Here is a 20,872-nt window from a genome sequence, read left to right on the forward strand (position 1 = left end):
ATGAAGGGGGAGAGAAATGAGGCCTTCACTCTTATTCCAGACTGCAATTTTGAGTGCAGTCCCAGACCAAGAGCCAGCAAGATCTAATAGGTTACAAAAATACAATCACTGCTCGTCTTCCAATTAAACTGAACAACTCCATTTACTGTGCCACAGACAGGCCCAGGGTGAGAGATGACTACACATTTTCTCAGCCCTACAGGGACTGAGACCTGTCAGTGCCCAGCGTGGCACAGCCTCACTTAAAGCTGGAGGATTTCTTACTTGGGCCTTTTTTCTCTTTGTTTTGCAACTCACTTCAAAGCAGAGTTAATTTCTTTTGCAGAGGAGCATAATGTCTCCCTTGCTCTCCTTTTCTGGGCATTGTATTAATGAAAGGAATAAAACACTTGTGTCCATGACCCTGGTGAGCCCTGCTCTCAGCCAGGGCCGGGCAAACATCTGCCAGGAGCCACCAGCACAGAGAGCAGCACCTGCTGAGGGGCTCCTTGGGGGGATTGAGGCTCTGGGCTGGGCCTGGGGTACCTCCACCTGCCAGGGCAGGGGGCTGGGGGAGGCTTTCACCTGGGGAAATGGGCTCATCTCTGCTGATAACCTACCCCAGCTGAAAAGCCAACTTCTTACTGAGCATAAAAAAATAGAAATACTGTAGGAATTCAATATAACCCCTTTCTGCACGATTATGAATCTGTGACTTGAGGAATATTGAGTGGGAAAATACCCTTTTTTTTTTTTGCTAGATGGAGAGTTCAGGGTGAGGCTTTCTCTACCACAGGGGCTAAGCTGAGTCCCAGAGCATGGAGGCAATGACAGGACTGTCCCTGCAAGCTCTAAACTTGGGTTATTTGGGCTGGATGGCAACACTGCTGAGAGCCTGGCTCACCAATCCACTGCTGGAGGTAAACTCCAGAAAATGCCAGGCAAAAGTTTGTTCCTTTTCAAGGACCTTTCCCTGCCTGCTGGGGTGCAGCCAGTGTTGTGTGACACAGGCCAGGGTGTCCCCACTTCACCTTGGGCCAGGCTGGCACTTGTCTGGAGCAAAGGTTTTCCTTCTCCCACCTTTTTTTGGTACCTGATGCATGCTCACCCCTTCAATGGCTACAGGCATCTGTCCTTCCTCCCAGCTGCTGGTCCAGCAATGAGCTGTGGATTTGCCAGACAATAACGAGGGGTAACCTCAGTCCCTCGGCTGAGAGTGGAGAACAGGACAAGAAAAAAGAGAACAACTTCCACATTTATGGAAGGTTTTATCTTTCTGCTCTTTGAGGGCCCTGTTTATTGTCAAAAACATGCTGCCTAACATTCAAAAGAATAGCTTTTCCTATGTAAACCAAAACCCAGGCTAGAAAACAGAGAGCAGCAGCAAGCCACCATGCAGGTCTGACATAAGGTTTCCTGAGCCCTCCAGCACAGGTTATCCCACTCCCTGCCCAGCATTTCCCTTCTACTTGCCTGCAGACATGAGCACAAAGACAAACAGCATCATTTGGACCAGCTGTACCCCACTGAGCCTCACTGGAAATCTGGCTCAAGCCTGTGTTAATTTGTGGCATCACAAATGAGTTACAATGGAAGTAAAGGAGCTGGCAAGGAAAGTGTATGCATTTGTGCAGTTATCTTCATCAGGAACAACAAAGGCAATTAGATCCATGCCCTGCAGGTATTTATATTGCACTGCTAGCTGACAGCACAGTGGCACATCCTACATCTGTGTCAGTGTGGAATGAAGTGTCTGCAGCAGGTTAGGGGCATTCTGTACAGAAAGAAATGCTGCACATTCCCCACAGCTCCTCTGCATGCTGAGGCACAGACCCACAATCCTGTGCTCAGTAGGTGGCTACTGCAGCTGCAGGGGATTAAAGGGGAAAGAGAGGGAGAAGCTTGGAGATTCACTGCCAAAAGGAGAAGTAGCAGGGAACTTTGGGGTGTTTCTGCATGTGTACATGCATGTGTGTGTGCATCAACTTCTGCATAAAGGGGGAAAGAAGCTGCAAGGTAGGTGCATGGGCAGGGCATTATTTTGTGTGCTTTGTCCCTCATCAATTCAAGTAGACCTAGGTAGAAACTGTGGCTGTTTTGTTACAAAGGAAGACAAACGGTGCAGGGGGAATGCAGAATTTAGAACCAAGCACATCAAATTTTCAGAAGAAAAACAAAGGTTTAAAAAGCAAACCCTGTGCTTTGGAAGTGCTCTAGCAGTGCCTCATGGGAGTTTGTGTATTGTCTCTCTGGGTCTTTTCTGTATGTTGAGATCCTCCCTGGACAATCCCTTTCCTTTGGAGATATGACACTGCATCTCCCTGGGTAAGGGTTTGGAAGCCCAGGCCAACTGGAAGGCTAGGAAATGGGACAAACCAACCCTCATAGAGGACTGGAACACGGCATTTTTGAATACCAGTTCTGGCTTTTTTTTTTTTTTCCCCCACAAAATCCTTTATTTTCCAGTAATTTATTTTTGCTATGTGATCAGCATTTTCTGCAAGAGCACAGTTTCACTCGAGAACACATCCAGGCTGCTCTCAAAGTGGAGCCTGACAGGACTAAGCTTATTAATAGAGCAACCATTTAACTCACAAAGAGGAGAGGCATCAAAGGGTTGTGTATAGTCATTAATAAATGAGACTTAAGGTCTCCATTTTTCCCTTGCCAGTTTTGAGTACATGATATTTAATGATCTTATTCAGAAAAATTTCAGGGGCAGCTCTTAACTTGTTCAATTTAAACAACTGCTTAAATATGCTCTTGAATGCTGTCCCAGGAGACTGTATTTCTTTTGGGGACAGAAGGAGAAGAGTGGCTTGCATCAGTGATGATGTCTTTTAGTCACTGAAATATTTGCCTGTGTTATTAACCCTCACTAGAAAGAATACAGGAGGGTCCCGATGACTTTTACTTTGCATCCACTCCCTGCATCTGGAACTGTCAAGCTCTGATTTTTCCTGCCCTGCAGCTTGTGTGCTCATTTACCTCAAGTGAAAATAGGGGAAAGGGGAGTGCAGCATGCTTGAGTTTAGCTCATTTTAAAGCTTTTAAAATTTTAAATTAGAGTTTACTCTTTCTCAGGAAACAGAACAGCTGGCAGTTGGCCTCACAGGACTCAGGGAGCCTGGCTTCAGAGAGAGTAAACCTAGTACTAATTAAAAACCAGGCTTAGGCTCAAAAGCATTTATGCAAAATACGCAGTTTGAACCAAACAACACCCTGGTGACACGATGCAGCCTTTGGCTGGCTCGTTGTTGGGAGGAGCCCTTAAACTCATTCCTACCTTCTCAAGCTGACAGAGGGCAACACCCCCAGCTCGTGGCATACCTTGTTTTTCTGCACACACACACATCAACGTGTGGTGTGCGGGTTCTGCTCTCCAGCTGCCTTATAAGGCTTCCCAAGCAGTGACTCACATGGCCCCACACGCTCAGGAGCCTCTCTAACGAGAGCAAATAGGCCCGTCTATAATGCTGAGAGACAGCTTGTGCCTGTCTGTGCCCACGTACAATCCCTGGGTATTTTGATGGGCACGCTGTCTGTGTGGGTAGAGTCTCTCCTCCTGCTGGCACTATTTCTCTCATATCTGATGTAGCTCCTGCGTGTGGCTGAGCTATTTCCAACTGATGACTGGGCCTGAAGGAGAAAAACACTTCGGGGCTTGGAGGACTCTGTACTCAGAACACCTCTAGCATTACACATCCACACATGTGAGTACAAGATTCTGCACTACCTCCAGTCCTATGTAGCAATTTAATCTCTCCAGAATGCCTATCTGATGGTAACACCACAGTCAAAGAGCATCACACCTCTGCTTTGCTGCTGCCAGGAACAAATGGGAAACGTGTCACGGAAAAGGAAGGCTGATATCAATCTGTAGCTAATATTTCCCTCCACCTCTTGCTCCCTCAATTCTTGTATTATATCATCTCTTTCCATATATATGGAAAAACATCCCAAGGCACTGATTCTGATTTTACCCTCAGCTGCACAGGCAGTTCCCATTAGCATCAATGAGGGCTACTTATAAGTTCTGAATTTGGCCCCTGGGCTTGTCAGTCCAGAGCAACAGTGATCCTAGAAGGATCCTGATAGTCAGAAAACATCCCCTGCCAATAATCAGCAACTCATTAAATGTAAATGTTCCTTTTATATATGTTTGATACCCTTTATTACCCTGAAGGACTAAACTTTTGGATGTGAAGACCAGTGAATTAAGTCTACATCCAGCTGAGCAAAGACTGCATAACAAACACTTTCCTGTAAAATATCCTTGCTGGAGGCCACCTTTTTTTTTTTTTCCTCGTTAAATGTCCTTAATTCATTATTCATAGGCTAAAGCCCTTGTAAGTTTTTCCCCTCTCCAGCCCCACCCTTGGTGTGAAAGTGCTGAAGGAAGGAATGACTTTACATACATTGGAGAACAGCACCATGAATTAATAATACAGTTTAACCAAGTTCGTCTAACATCACTATAATTGAGTTATAAAAATTTCATATCAGAGTTCTTGCCCAGATTTCTCTGGCTAGTTCAAGCAAAGAAGGACAGCGTATAATACTTACTACTTCCTTAGGAGACAGGAAGCTGTAGAGTGGGAGGGTTTGGCTGGCTTTTTGACTGGCCTGAACCTCTGCAGAGGAGCTTCTCTTTGCAGTGATCTTTGAATGGTGCCGGGAGTGTCTTCGCCGTATTTTGCGCCCTTCCTCCCGAGACCTGGCTCTGTGCCTCCAGAAGACATGAAGAACCAGAATGTTATTCCTTAGTATTGCAGTAGTGCCCGTTACCAGCTCCATACAAACCCTTGGCAGCTCTGTGCCAGGACATTGTGTGTGGGGAAAATGTCTCCCACGTGACTGCTCTGTGGAGTCATAATGGGAAGAAAGGGGTGTTTTGCTTTTCTATCTTAAAAGAAAAATAATAATTTTGTATCCAGGCTTTGGACCTTGACTTCAGAGTTTAGCTCCAGCTCATGATTTTATGGTGGCTCAAGGCAAGCTATACCTTCATGCAGCCTAGAATGTTCCTATGGTGATACACCTCCAAGAGAAGACACACTCTGCTCTTGAGTGAGCACCCCTCCAATTACTGATTGCATTCCTCCCCCCACTGATCATCAGCTTTTCATAAGAAAATTCACAGTACTTAGAGGGAGTGAAGTGGGAGAGTGGGGGTGGGTTCTTCAAGTGCTTTCAGAGAACATGAAACATGAACTCATGATGTGTTTAAATCACTTGCTGTTGCAGTGATGCCGGGTCTAACACCAGCATCCACTTAGCGGGCCCCAGGTCCTGTCATCCACAGGACAGAGATTTTAATCAGGTCAAAGACAGTGGCTATAGATTGCCACGGGTAAATATATTTCCATTTCTAAGACCATGTTTAATGGTTTCCTGGAACATCAGCAGGACAGAGCCCTTGGGCTGGGGAAGGGACACTAGACTGGAATCAGCTGTCATGGGCTGATCATCAGCCATGGGGATTAGAAGTGACTGTCAGACCAAAAAGCTGCAGCCACTGCTCCTCCAGGCAAAACCCTCCTGTGGCCGAGACCACAAGCAGCTCAGCCCCCAGCACGTGACACTGCTGTTACCAGAGTGGGACGTGGCTCTGCACAGAGAGCCTGTGGCTCAGGCAGGCCATGGCAATCGTGTCCTTGAGCCCACAGGGACACTGAGCTCGGGGAGCGGTGCCGTTACCTGCTCCGGCAGCTGGGGGAGTGGGAGTCGGAGCTCTCCGAGCGAGAGTGGCAGCGGCGATGGCGATGAGATCTCCGGGTGCGCCCACGAGAGCTTTGAGGGGCAGAAAGGAAAACCCGCGTTAGGCCAACAGATGGGGGGGATGCAAGAGCCAGCAGCTGGAGGCTGAAGTCAATAACATTCCAACCAGAACGGAGATCTGAGCTTTAAACCAGAGACTGGTGTGTGAGACGCTGTACAGAACATCAAGGCATGAAATTCTCCGTCCTTTCATTGCTACACCGACATTAAAACCAGCCATCTTCCCAAGGTCTGTGCTAGCATTTTACATGCAAGCTGTTAGGTTGGCTCTGTAGCCTGCTGGGGAAGGATTTGTGGACAAGCCTGCAGGAGTGCAGCAGCCAGCACCAACCCTTTCTGCTTTCAAGACTTTAAAGAACTATGTGCTTGCCTTTCATCCTGCAAAGTACCCTAAAACAGCCAGGCAACAGCCCAAGACCTTCCCATTGCTGAGCCTTGCAGGGAGCACCATCCCTCTGGGCAACCCATCACAAACCTCCAACCCTCTCCGTAGTGCTGGCTCCTTGTTAAAGAGCAATGCAGAAGGACAAGCTCCAAGTGAAACAGTACACTCGGTAACAGCCCAGCCTTCCCCACCCTCTCCAGGTGGGGGAGTCCTAGGGGCAGCTCTCATGACTGCTACACAAAGTACAGCTTCCCTAACTGCAGCCTGCCCTGTGCATGGCTCCTGCTGGAGGGGCAGGACTATTCACCTGGCTTCTGCCAGGGGCCCAGTCACTGCTGCTTCCTTTTGTGACAGGGCCTGAGAACAGTCCCCAGCAAACCATGCACAGGGACACAGGTCCAGTGCCCTGTTGTGCTTCCCTTTGCACCATCCAGGCTGTTTCTCATGGATTGCCTGGCCCTGTCACTGAAGGGCTGTTCTTGCCTGCACCAACAGCTGAAGTCCTGTGTGCAGAGAGCAGGGTGACATCGGTGACAGGCTACCTGCCACCTTCTGTGCCCATTCCCTCTCACCAGTGCCCACCACAGCAGTTATTTTAGACCTGGCAGCACATCCATCTGCTCAGGCTGGCATGGCTGTGCCAGCAGGCAAAGCTAATGGTGGGTTAGCTGGTGGGAACAGCCTGGCTTCGTGGCCACACCATACAGTCACTGACAGCATGAGTATGGCCTGCTTGGACAGCATTTAACAACCTGCCAGTATAAAAACTCAGCAAATAATTACTTGAGAACAGCACCTCCTTTAAGATTAAAGGACAACCTCCAAGAGCAATTCCTTGAACTCCACTTGGTTGTTTCCTTTGATGCTTTTCACACCCTGTGTTTTTAAAAACTCCACATTTTGGGATCCACCTTCCTTATTTCCATACAGCTGAAATCAGCAACACTGAACATCTCTCCCCCATATGGTGGATCTGTGTGAAAATCCCCATGATTGCTCTTGACCCTCTGCACCAGTCCCTCCACTGTGTTTTCCCTCCCTTCAGGAGGAAAAACTGGTCCTGTGTGATTTAGATAACCAGTTGCTTGATGTGAAGACAAGCCAAAGCAACGTGATTATGCAAAAATCCTGATCTGAGATGGCTCATGGGATCCATCTGATCCACGCCTGGGAGCAATAAGGTTTGCAGAAATCGGGAGTGGCTCAGCTCTGATTTGTGAGCAGAAAATGAGGCTGAAACGCCTTGTCTGGTTTATCCCCAAAGAGCAATTCCAGCAGCTCTCATTCCCTGAGGTCAGGGCACAGCAGCAGGACCTGGATCTTTGCTTTAACCACACTGGTAGGGTACTGCTACGTAAGGCTGGGGAGATGCCTGCTTTTACAGATAACTTAGGAATCCTCCCTTTTACCACTGTGATTTTTAGGTGCAGGGCAGCCCAGTTTGAGGAAAAAAAGGGTGTCTGTGCCACTGAACACACAGAAATCGTAGAAGAAAGGAGACAGGCTTTCTGCATGCAATAGAAATGGCCTGCTCAGGCAGTATCCCAAGTGCCAGCAAAGCCAGTCAGGGGATCAGTTCCCAAGGTGCAGCCTCAGAACTGTTTCCTTGCTCTGAAAGCAGGTGAGAAGCCAGAAGCCGCAAATGCCAGGAGAAGACAAAGAAGGAAGTTAAAAACAGAGGCAGCTTACAGCCCTTCCTTCCAGCCCTGAGGAACCCCATTTTATACCATACCCCTGGGTTATCTGCCCCATAGGACTGTGCTCTGCTAACACTCCAGGGCTGATGGGAACCTCAACACCAGATATTTGCAACCTTTATCACCTTCAAACAAATCCTTTCTCTTCCCTAGGCTCCATTCAAATATTTGGCTGTACTTTATATCATGAGTAGCCTCTACTGTGACCTCCAAGAGCAGCAAACCAGGAGGAGCCAAGGCCCTTCCCAGTAAGACTGTGCCAGCCTGCCCCTTCAGCAGATGGGAGTTCATCCTCTCATGCTGCTCCCACCAGAAAAGCCGGAGTCTCTGCTCCAGACTGGATGAACAAGACCCTTCACATCCTTGCGAGACACAGAGAAAGTACTGAATGAGGGATCAGAAAAGAAAGGGAGAGGAAAGATCTCCAGCCTCTACAAACCCTTTTTCATTCCAGAAAGACCAGAACTGCTGGTTTTAGCTGCAAAATAATCCTGAGAGTCACTTAGGGCTGTGCAGCAGGTGTTAGTTCCAGGGGCCCCACCACATCAAGCACTTCCTAGCCCCACACTGTGCAGGCAGGGCAGGGAACTCCATGAATCACTACTTACTGTTTTTTGTGTTTTCTTTCTTCCTTTCTCTTACTTTTGGGGCTTGAAGAACTAAATAAGAAATGGCTAATTAATTCGGAGATTTCTGTTCCGATAAAAAGCTGCACAATCACACATCAATGTTACAGCCAGATTGCCCAAGAGCATGCAGTAAAAATGAAAGGGTTTCATGATTCTGCCACAGCACAGGGGGTCCGAGTGCCTGCTGACAAATCTGCCTCGTGGGCTTGGCCAAAACCCTTAAAGGGATCAGCCAACTTGATGACTTTGCCTTTTTTACACAGAAAAGATGAAAACTTCTTGATTCTGTACACACACGTACTGGAATCAGGAGAGTTCTTCCAGTACACACCTGGGAAGCCACTGACTCTGAATGTTTCAAAGATGGTCACTGTTTGCAAATGAAACCATAAGAGAAATGAAGGTTCAGGTGCAGGATGGATGAAGTTGCCAGAGGTAACACCAAGAGGTTACACCAGTTATGTACTTGATTGTACAGGCTAGGCTGGGGACCCAATTCCTGTGAGTTCTGAGGAACACATAAGGCTGAATAAGGAGAGGGTAGCCCCAGACCCAAAGGAATGGGGGAAGCCAAGGGGATTCCACAAGGAGACACAGAAAAAGTGTCTTCTGCCCCCACTCAGTGAATATCAACCTTGAAGAGACCATTAAACTCGTATTTCTAAGGGAACACCCACACTTGCTCAACTCTTACCTGTGCCTTCTCTTCTTTGAAGATAACCTGCAAGACACAAATATGTACATTGAATACAGCACCTCACAAAGTTGTAAATTTGAATCAGAGACAATGTGTTTAGGCCCAGACTGAGCCCTGAGAGAGGACCTCATGCACCAGCTGGGTAGAATGGCCCCAGCTCTCCTTTAGCAGCTGAGAAATGGTGTGGTAGAAGTGACTAGCACACTCTGCAAGTAATTGAGAAAGTGATCCTCAGGTTAACAAGTCTTCAGAGAGATCAAATACATCCCCTATCTCTGGTGGGTCCCTTTTCTCTGCTACTGCCTCCCAGTTGTGCACATTGAGGTGGCCAGTGTGAGTTCTTTCCCTGGTTTTCTGTATGAAGGACCAAATAGCAATCAAAGGAAGAATCCTTCCTGTGTGACCCCAGAGCAGCCTCACAGCCAAACTGCTGTCATTACTCTGTCTTGACTCCTGGAGCATCCCTGGGATGAGATACTTTTCTCATATAGAGCACCCTGAGAGCATGGAGGACAGTTCCATGCAGCAAGGCCTGGCCCCAGCACACAGCACAGCCCACTGTCTCATCTCACCTTGGAGCACAGCATCCTGCCTCAAGTCCTGCCTAAAGGGACTGTGAGATTGCCTCTGGCAAAGTCAGTCAGGATCCATAGTTGAAGTGCTACCAGGTGTCTGGAAACAACCTCCATTAGTCACTAATCCTGAATGGTTTATCATACTGCCTTTTGGGACCAGCTACAGCTTATTCTTGGCTTGCAGGGACATAAATGGGTACTAAGGGTTCAAAGCCAAAGAGTCTCTGACCAAGGACTTCCATCATGAGATGGCATTTGCAAAAGAGCATAAGAATCCCTCCTTGGGAAGAAACTGTTTTAAAGAAATTCCTATATCCTTGTCTCTCCTCCTCTTTAAGAGTGAAGCTCAACTTTTCACCCTGTTTTCCATTTTTGGTAGCTCTCTCTTTGGTTCAATATATTATAAATACATGAACTTTCCAAGGAAGATGGTATCCACTGTTCTCTTCAAATATTGGTTTAACAGCTGAGAGAAAACAGTGAAATATTTGCAATTTTAAAATTTAATCATACTCTGAATTAAAAATGGGCTTCAGAAGGGGAAGGTGGAGGTAGTCACCAGAGCTAGGAGAGGAGACTGGGATGTGAATGCGGGGAGCTTGTCTGAGCCTTTTCCTGGTCCTGGCACTTTCTGCAGGCTGGGAAAGAAGGGCTGGGGACCAGTGCAAACCCTGAGCACTGATCCCATTGGTATCCCAGAGGATGGGAGCCACATGAATAGGACAGCAAGGACAGAAGGCTGATGCTCCCCAGACCTCTTGTGGATTTGGTTTGTCTGTCTCTCTGCCCCCACACCCCAACAGCACATGTTTATCTGTTTGCTCTGGGTGGGCACCCCATTCTGTGGCCAGAGTTCACCTCCAGGTGGCCATTGCTGACAGCCAGAGCCTCACTCCTCTCTGCCCAAGGCAGCTGTGCCTTCCACCCCTTCTCCAAACCCCCCAGCAGCTGCTGCCAGCTGAATTACTTTTTCAAGGGAAAAATACCTGTTTCTTTTTCGCTTCTTGGAGCTTTTCTTCTTCTTCTTCTTCACAGGTGAGGGGCTGTAGGAGGGAGACCTGAGGAGACACAGGGGCATTAGGAACCGCAGGGCACCCCAGCACTGCCAGGGCAGACAGAGGCTGGGGGCTCCCAGTGGGAATGAGATGAGCCTCAACCCAGCTCTGCTGGCCTGAGGGGAGGGCAAGAAGATGGCAGCACCTCCCTGGGCTGTGGAACCCCCAGCCCCTCACGCCTCCATCTTACACAGACCAGCCAAGGGCTTCTGTCCCCTTCTATCCCACACAACACCATGGCCACCCTCACCTCCTTCACTGACCCTCCTCCATCACACCCAGCCAAGGGTTGCCCTGCCTGTCCCCTCACACTGCCATGGCTGCCCTCACCTCCTTACTGACCCTCCTCCATCACACCCAGCCAAGGGTTGCCCTGCCTGTCCCCTCACACTGCCATGGCTGCCCTCACCTCCTTCACTGACCCTCCTCCATCACACCCAGCCAAGGGTTGCCCTGCCTGTCCCCTCACACTGCCATGGCTGCCCTCACCTCCTTCGCTTCTTGCGGCCAGATTTCTTCTTCTTCTTCTTCCCCCGGGCTGGTGGCGGCCTCTCCCCATCACATGAAGGGCTGAGGAGGGGGGGAAAAACCAAACAAACATCAAAAATAATAAAAATAAACCCTAAATCAACTCCCGTGGGACTCTGTCTGCCATCCCCACCTCAGGGACATGGGGCACCAAGATCAGTGTTCATGGTGGACTCAGGGCACTAGTAATGCCTAATTACCCTCTAACAAATTAGTTGGTCACAGTTTAAAGGGTCTAATGGAGCTATAACAAGACAGCTACACCACAGCAATGCTGATTATTTAAAACATGTTTGCTAAGGTTAACGACTCTGTAACAGATTTATAGGTTTTGTTGCTCTTTGTAAATATGCTTTAAATAATTAATTGGTATTTAATTTGCACACAGTAATTATCACAACCAGATGCATCTGACTATAATAAAGACTTGACATGTGTTAAGTAGCAATTGATTAGAAATATATATATATTTATTGAGACACTATGGTAATTGAAGGAGATATGCATCTCTTATACAGTTGTTAAAGCTTCAAAATAAACCCTCCTGTAAATTAATTTCTTTTTTAAACATATGATGTCGAATTACATTATGCTTCAATGAAAAGCAAATATCATGGTTAATTAATTCAGAGCACTGGGCTGAAAAAATGACAGATACTCTGTGGCTACTCATTAACTAAAGCAAATGCTTGTAAAGACAAGGACAGCTGGTGGCAGCCTGTGGATCCCCAGGTCGATCCCAAATCAGTCCATGGATCCCCAAATAGATTCCCAGGTGGATCCCCAAATGAATCCAGGACCAAAGCTTGTGGGGGCACAGCCAGCTCCCCAGGGCCTCTGAAAAATCACTGCTGGAAATGAGGGTGCTGTGTGTGTGCCTCAGTTTCCCCACTTCTCCCCCTGCCAGTGGGAAGAGCCAGGAGCAGGTAATGAGTGGAAGCAGCCCTGTGTTTGGAAAATACTGTGGGACCTCCACTACAGAAACAGACCAAAAATTGAGCAGCTTTCTGTAGAAAGAACAAACGTTATTGCTAATAAAAGTCCTAATGCACAGCAAATTGCACTTTGGGGGGGGACACTCAGCCTCCACCACACCTCAACACTTGATCAGCCAGGGCTTGAATTACCACCAAAATTACACTGTCGTAAAAACCCAATTGCTTAGTGCTTTTAATATGCTCTGAAAAACAAAATTGCTCTGCAAAACAAAACTGCAAGTTAGTGCTTCAGTTGTGAGCCGTGGATGAGTGCTGAGTGCTTCTGGTGCAGTAAATCCAAGGGGCAGCCACAGCCCCACAGAGCACCCACAGACTGCTGCTTGCTCTCTTTCTCCTCCTGAGGATTTCACAGACCAGCAGTAGCACTGCTAGGGGATATAGCACACTTTGGGCTCAGTGGGTCTTCTGTCTGCATTGAGGTAGAAGTCACGCATTTCCCAGGAACTCTCATTGTCACTAAGCTCAGACACCTGCCCAGAGACACCCCAGGGTTGTGCTAGGTCAGGGACCTGAGCACTGCTAACACACTCTCTGTTCTCAGGATGCTCAAGCCCAGCTCCCACATGCTTTCTCCTAGCACAGCTTTGGGCTCCCCAGCACTCAGGTCTGGGTGCCCCTCAATCCCTTCACCCAGGGGTACAACTGGACAAGCAAGGGAAAGCAGGGAAGAATCTCTTCCCACAGCCAAGGGAAAGCAGGGAAGAATCTCTGACCCTTTGGCCACAGGCAGTTTCTGCAGAGCCCTTCTCCCAAGAGAAAAATCTCTCTTTGATGTGGAAGCTTTCTCCCATGTGCTGATCTGACTTTAATTGTTTCTCCGTGATTATAATCAAAGTCTAATTAAAAATGTGCTTCAGATTATTGTTCCACTTAGCCTGAAATCTGAAGATATGAAATGTGCGTTCTTGCTCTTTCTTTGCAGCATCTTTAACCGAACAGAGAGGCTTTAATCCCAGAGATAGTTTAGCAGGCAGGGCTCAGAGACCCCAGATGCTTCACTTACAATGCTCCATTCATTTTTCTCCTCTCAAGTGATCAGGGGCGAACAACAAGCTGATAATGAAGCTGTGTCTTAATGAAGCCAATGCTGCTGGTCTGATCTAGGCCTGGGGAGAGGGGAATTGCTGAGGGTGGTTCTCAGCAGACCTGGTAGTGCATAGGCGTGCTGGCAGGTTGCCTGTCTTCCAGAGAGTGATACTTGGAAGGAGGCTGTAGGAGCTAGCCCTGGAGTGGAAGTGAACTGCAGGTTTCTCCCTGCCAGCATGCACTGGGATTTCATACAACCACATGCATCTGTTGTACACTCACAGAGTCATTTAAGCCATCCCCAGCTCTCACAGACCCCAGAGGGGCTGGATAAACAGCCACAGACGCCTCCCCTGCCACCCCTCGGCTTTGAGGTGACGCCTTTCACAGCCCTGGCTCTTACCTGCGTGACCTGCGGTGCCCATGGTCGCGTCTCTCCCTCCCTTTGACACAGCCATTGGTGGTGGAGGTCTCCCTGACCACGCAGCTGCTCAGCTTTTCAGGACGTCTGTCCTCCGCGGGGTACGGGAGGCAGCCGAGTGTCCCACTGCCAGAGCAAGAGGAGAAGAAAGAGAGCCATCAAGAACTGCCATCAGGAACTGGGGTCACTGGCTGAGGGTTTCCCATGTCCTGGAGAATCTCCTTTCCTTTCCACAGGTAGGACCTGTGCTGCTGTGAAGAAGAGATGCAGGTTGCTCTCAGTGTTCAGCCCTGAAATTCTCCTACAAGGCTCCAACAAAATTCCCCATTTTCAGTCAAAGCTGCACCCCAGGCTTGCTGTACTGAGCACTCAGAGGTTCCATGAGTGTCATGCAGCCAGGGAGCAGCTGGACAGCTCCAGACTGTCCAGATCCAATCCAAGGGAGAAGGGAGAATGGGAGCTAGTCAGGACATCTTCTCCTGCATCCTGGTTTTAGATTACCAGCTCTGCTGAGACAGGACAGGCCTTGCACTCTGACAGAAAAAAACCTTTTGTATTTCAAAAGCAATTTACCAAACCTGTTACTGCCCTAATAATACCTTGCCACACATCTTCATCCTTCACTGGAAGCAAACTTTTGGCAGTCAAGGAGCAGCCCTTTTCCCTGCTCCTATAAATAGGGTGCTGGGCCAGTGAACACACCTCTTGCTGCTGAAAGCCCAACCTGGAGAACCTGGGGCAGCCCCGCAGAGCTAAGGGGAATCACCTGGGTCAGGTCAGTGCCTGCAAGAGCCCTGGGAAGACCACGGGAGCTGATGAAGATCAGAGCCAATGAGTGAACAGTCTTTAAGAAACAAGGGGCTTGTGCAAGCTGAAATGAAGCAAATAAGCCAAATGGAGAAAACAAACTCAAACGAGCCTGTGTGCAGACACTGGGGATGGAAGTAAATAGGTTTCCAGGTCCTGCAGATGTTTATTTCAAAGAATGGAAAGATTAATGAAAAGCCATAAGCTGTACCCAGCAGGGGTGCTAAGAACACTGGGGGTTTGATGTCATCCAGAGTATTATTTGAATAGATAAAACAAGTATTGGCATGTCCAGGCTCAGCCTGACTGCGGGTTGGTATCCAGGGTGGGTTGAGTTCAGCTGGCACTGAAAGTGTCCCCGTTTCTTCCCATTACCATTCTGGAGCCAATCCCAGCACTGGGTTTGGAGTTCAGCCATCCATGCCCAGGTCAGCTCTGAAAGGTCCCACTGCTGTGTCTGCCACCCAACCTTCCTCATCCCTTTGGAAAGCAGCACAACTATGCCCCCAGGCCACATGGACCCCACCAGAGAAGGGAAAGGCTGGGAGGTCCCCCTGCCAGCCCTGCAGACATAGTGGAAGATACTTTGGGCTGCAGAGACCACCACAGCCATCACACGTGGGCCCCCTGTGGGGCCAGGGCTGCACATCCTGGGGGTTCAATGGGGCCCAGAGGGTGGTTAAAGAGCAATGTGATGTTAAAAAAGCCCCAGTTAGGCATGAATAGAGTCTTGCATGTCCCAGGGAACATCGTGCTGCCTGCCTCAGCCATGAGCAACACGTTTTGGGGCTGGAGTTGGCACAGGGGCACCTGCAGAAGGTGTGTCTCCACCTGTTTTCTCTCTCAGCGAGCTCCTACTTTCACTAATAGCTGATTCCTCCTTGGAGCCCATTTTGTAATGCCTGAACATTTAAGGATGTGCACAGCCAAATACAAGGAACGGGAGTCACTGGGAGGAAGCTGGGTGAAATATTTCTGGCCAAGAACATGCAGGAGGTGATAGCCCCTTTGGCTTTAAAACTCTGTTACTCTGCTTGTAATAAATTCCCCAGTCCCTTCCCAACATCTACATTATTTTTAACCATCCAGGAAGCTACACAGTTAATCGCTGTCTGTGTGCAAGCTAATTGGCTTGTGGCCTTTCCCAAACCCCTTTTAAGAACAGGCTCAATCATTAGGATCCATTAAAAACGTCCCCAAATTAATGACCTGTGCAAAGTCTGAGCTGGATCCACTCCAGCAGTGGAGGCAGGAGGGTTCCTCCCCGGGCTGGCAGCAGGCTGAGACACCACTGCCAGGACCTGGGCACGGCAGGCAATGTCCTTCTCACCCCAGCCCCCGCTCCCACTAATGGGATTTCCAGGTCCTGGGGTTAAAACATGCTGGCCTCGAGGCAGTCAAGGACTCCTGTCCTGCAACGTGCCAGGAGCCGTTTCTTCTGGGCTTGGATGTAATTATCGATGGAAATAATTATTCTCCAATTCCATCAAAGGCTGGCTTCCATTCAACCAAATGTTCTCCTCTGATGGATGCTGAGAGTCCCTAACGCTCTAAACTGGCTGGTAATCCCCTCGCATTGAGCTCCACAGACATTGATTGAATATATATATAAAACTGTATTTTTTTCTTATTGTCTTTGGTGTCTTTCATGACTGATATAAAAGTGATGCAGTTTGGTGTGAACGATTACTGTGGCCTCAAAGGAGGGATTATCACACATTCCCTGCTGCTCGTGCCTGCAGCAGGAAAGAAAAGCCCTCTGTGGGTGTTTTGCTGGAGCTGGCCCCAGGAGAGCAGTGAGGATGCTCGGTGTGATGCTGCTGGAAGCACGGAGCTCACTCAGCCCAGAGGATGGGCCAGAGCAGGCAGGAAGAAGAGGAGACAAGAAGGATGCCCAGGGTTTGGTCCTCACTCTGATGCTGAAGCACTGTTGTCCCCCAGCAGAGCAAACACTTTTCACTGCTTTTCACAGCCCAGCCAGCCCATCATCTCCTCATTTTGGTCCCATATTTGGGCTCTCCCGTGTTTTCCTTCCCTAACAGAATGTATAGACAGCAGAGAGAAATGATCTATTACTACTCTAATAGACATGATGCAGGAAAAGTCACTGGTGGGAAAAAAAAAACAAATATTCTTCATTTGAAGAGGGGTGAAACCACCACAAAACACTATGTACATCTGGAGGAGAAGGTGCCAGCCTGCTGTGAGATGGGGAGGTCCCTGTTTATTTTTGCAAGATGCCTGAACTGCTTCCCACCAGCCTTTCCTAAAGGCACGTTACATTTCTGAATCCCACTGCCAGCAGTGCCCCACAGAGCCCCATCTCCTGAGGCCACGCCATCCTGCCTCACTTCCCTGGGGAAGGGATGTCACCCTCAGTTTGTGGAGGCACCATGGAGGCCAGTTAACCACTGCCCTTCCTGCCCATGGATGGGTGCTGGCACCCTCCAGAGAGGATGGGACAAAGGCACAAGGCGTTCTCTGCCTCAGGGAGCAGAGCTAACTCACAGATATCTCCATCCCTCCATCCCATGCTGCCATGCTCCATGCCATGGCCAAGTGCCATCGCATCAGGCCATGAAATGTGGCACCTGGTGACGCAGACTCCTCTGGGAGCTGAGCCCAGGGACACCCGTCCCCTCTGGCCTCCCAGGGACGTGCAGCCAGCGAGGGTTTGGTGTGCACTTGACATCCCTGTGTGCTGACACCCCGGCGCTGCCGGGCCGGGCACTGCCCTCCTCTGCCCACGGGCTCCAGTGTCCCAGCCCAGCTCCTCTGTCCCAGCCCCACAGCAGTTTCCTGCCACAAAGCTTTTATCAGTCAGCTTTTTCCCCGCAGTAACTCATCTCAAGAGGAGACAAGAGCAGGAAAATTGTCTTCCTAGTGACCTTTCAGCTGCCGGACCCTGGCACCAGGCCATGTCCCCACCCACAGCCGCATTGTCCGTCGCCTCCCCAGGATGGGCTCCAGCAATCCCAGTCCCTGGTGGCCTTGCACATCCCCTCTGCCTTTCCCAGCTGCTCTGCAAGCAGCAGTGTAAGCAAACTGGGGCTGGATCATGCTAACCAAGCCCTTTTTTTTCCCCATCCTTTATTTTCCTTTGCACACACAGCTGGGTCAGGTGCTGGATGCACCCGGCCGCAAACACAAGCACTTCAGAGGCCCCAGACACTGACTGCACTTGGCAGGCCTGCACTGACAGCACTTCCAAGCTCAGGGCAGAGGATCTTGGAAAACCAGTATAGAAACTTTAATACCTTCCCTGCTTTAGCCCTGAGCAGCTCCAAGTTCCCATCTTCTCTATAGCCCCCAGTGAAAAGGCAGGAGCAGCTCAAGCCAACCAGAGCCCCGAAACAGAAAAAGGTTAAAGCATCTCTGATGAGCCTAATAGCTGTGAATGTTTAACTGGCATTAAATGATGGTGGATGGATGCCCGGCCTGGGAACTGGGAACATCAGCCTGTGGAAGGACACAGGCATCCTGAGGGTAAGCAGGAGAAACCCGTGCACCCACAGCCACTCGCACCAGGGATGCTCTCGCCAGTTCTCCTGAGTAACATGCAAAAAGTGCACAGACAGGTGATGGAATACCTCATTTTTCCTCTCCTTTCCTCACTTGGAGGTTTTGGCTGTGCAGGAGAGGCCAGGTGGCTCTCTGCCATGGCCACATCCCATGTGCTTCTGCCCCAGGCTTCAGTGAGGGTGGTCTGAGCTGCTGAAATAATTTCTAAAATCCACCCTTGGGGCTGAGAAGCCTTTTGGCGCTGGCAAAATGACCCTTTGATTTTCTCTCTTGGTCTCCAGCTTTGCTCATCTGATTGAAAAAGAAAACAGTCAAACCGTTCCCTTGTCCCTGGAAAGGGAGGGGACAGAAAAAAGGGTTGTAAAGACATCTCACAGAAAAAACTCCAGCAGATGTGTTTATGTAAAGCTCTCTGAAATACGCACTAAAAATACCTCTTCAAAATTAGGAGAAGGGGAATATTGTAAGTGCTTCCCACAAGCACACACACACACAAACACCCCATGGCAGGTTCTTTCCCCACCTCATTCAACCCGTTATTATTAGTGCACCAGGAGCCCTGCAGTTTGTTATTGAAAATTATAATAGCAAATCACCGAGATATTTTCCTTGATTACACAGACTCCAAGCCAGTTCAATTTTAATCTTCTCCCCGCTATTTTTTTTTCTGTGCATCAGCAGAGGCACCAGCTGCAGAAAAGCACGTGGTTTTCATGAGGCAGTTTAAACACAGAAGAGAAATACAATTCTGTAATATACATTTTTCATCGAATTTTTGCCAGTCGTGACTCACCTCCCCCTCCTGCTCCTGGGAACCCTGTGTCCTGCTGCAAGCCTCTATGTGGCAGCGGCTCCTTTTCCTTCTGGGACTCCAGAAAGGTTTAACAATTGCTCCTGGCACATCCCGGGCCAAAAAAGCAGCTTGGCTCTTTATTTTCCAGCAGTTGATTTACTATGCGTGGTTAGATCAGAACAGAGGAGCTTCCCTGCTGGAAGAGGCCCCCGTAGCGGTGCAGAATCGGTGCCAGATGCTCTGGGGGATTCTGTGAGGTTGCAGCCCACGGGGAGGGCTCTGTCCTGGGCACCAGCTGGCAGTGGCAGAGACTCACAGGATGGATGGCAGAGGGAAAAACTCCACAGGGGAAAGCAGTGCCTCCATGGACCATCCTTCTTAGGCAGGGTCAGGCACGAGGGCAAGCACAGCCTCTCCCTGCTCCCCACGGCTGGATCTCCTCCTCCCCAGGGGCACCAAGACCCCCCCTTCCCTGTCCCACTTCCTTCCTGAGCACCTGGTCACCTCGCAGGGCTTGGAGTCACTTCTCCTCGCTGCCAGCAACCCAGGATGGCTCTGCTGTCTGCCTGCCAGCAACTGCAGAGACAAACCCGAGGAATATGGCACATGGGCACGTTGTTTCTAAAGGAAACCTGGACTGCTGCCCCATCTCGAACGGTTTCTACGGCATCTTGTGCCTCCCACGCTGCCGGCTCGGAGGTCCCTGCGGAGCTTCCTGCCCGTCAGCACCTGCACACTGCCGGGCCAGGCTTGCTCTCAGGGGGACAATCCTGTGCCTTTCCTGTCCTCAAATCCTCCTCCTTAGACAAACACCCTGCGGGTTCCCATGTCTGTGTAGGAGCCAGTTTTACCCTCAGTCAGGAAATAGGAAAGGAGGAGCCTTGGCTGTCACAGGTGCCTGCAAATGTAGACAGAAGTGCTGACATGCTGCCCCATGGCACAGCAATCCTGCACATCCCTGATCCATGTTTTGGGGGACTCCAGGCTCCGGAGTGACCGAGGAACTGGTGTGAGGAGGGACTGGGGCTGAGAGCTTATGCTAAAACCTGCCATAGCCTCATGGCCACTCTCCTCCTGGCAGGCCACAAACAGCACTCCCAGACCCTGTCCCTGCCATTGTCCCCAGGCAGCCTCAGAAAGCCATGGGGGCAACTGCTCCTGGGTGAAGGGGATGAGAGCTGATGGCCAGGCATGGGGGCAACCTGAAGCAGCCCTTGCAGAGCTTGGATCTGAGCTCAAATTTCTAATTAAACTCTCTCCCACAAGCACTGCAGGGCAAAACCAAACTGGATGAAGGTCAGGACCATGGGCTGAGAGGGAGGGAACCCAGCAGCTGTGGTTGGGCACTTCCCAACACAACACTGGGAGCCAGAAGCTGAGGAGCACCAGAAGATGATGCTTAACATTTTAGGAGGGGTTTAAAAAAAAAATGAACTGAAGGACATCCTAGAAAAGAAGCACTTTGGCACTGTCTGTGATGTGGTCAGGCTGGAGGGCACCTTCACACCCAAGAGCTGCACAGTGCCAGACCCTGTTCCAGGGACCATCAGATGCACCCATTCCCTCCTTTGTCCAAAACCCTTGCTATCTGGCACGGCAAACAGCAGTGAAATAGTGTATTTGCCAATAACAGCTCGTTAAATTTTAATCAAATAGGGAATTGTGAGCACACATTTACCAGGAGCTCCTGGGAGCACTGAGAGATCACTTTAAAAATGAATTAGTAATAAGGCACGTTGGAAGCAGCAAGGAGAAGACGGCTGGAGAAGATCCACTTGGAGCAGAAATGCTGCCTTTGCCGCTCACATAAAGCTTTTTCCTCCTTGCTTCTTTTGAATTACCACTGGAAGAAGAGGGCAAAACACACTGGAAGTCCCAACACTGGGATAATTCCAAAAAAAACAACCTTTTTATGCAGCTGCTGCCTGCCTATGGAGCTGCCCTGGGAATGACTCCGGTTGACTGCTGCCCACCCCATC

At 49.6% G+C, this 20,872-nt stretch overlaps 1 protein-coding gene across 1 annotated transcript in view; it reads right to left on the reverse strand.

The window, feature by feature from the left end:
* The window catches only part of SRRM4 (serine/arginine repetitive matrix 4), a 44,692-nt gene that overhangs the window by 11,570 nt on the left and 12,250 nt on the right, over positions 1–20,872 (reverse strand). The window contains 6 exon segments of the mRNA XM_018081999.2: positions 4,546–4,708; positions 5,680–5,772; positions 9,166–9,192; positions 10,730–10,801; positions 11,288–11,368; positions 13,754–13,897. Coding sequence (XP_017937488.2) covers positions 4,546–4,708; positions 5,680–5,772; positions 9,166–9,192; positions 10,730–10,801; positions 11,288–11,368; positions 13,754–13,897 — 580 coding nt within the window.

The sequence above is a fragment of the Manacus vitellinus genome, unplaced genomic scaffold (assembly GCF_001715985.3).
Source record: "Manacus vitellinus isolate BGI_N305 unplaced genomic scaffold, ASM171598v3 scaffold_58_pilon, whole genome shotgun sequence".
Taxonomy (NCBI): Eukaryota; Metazoa; Chordata; class Aves; order Passeriformes; family Pipridae; genus Manacus; species Manacus vitellinus.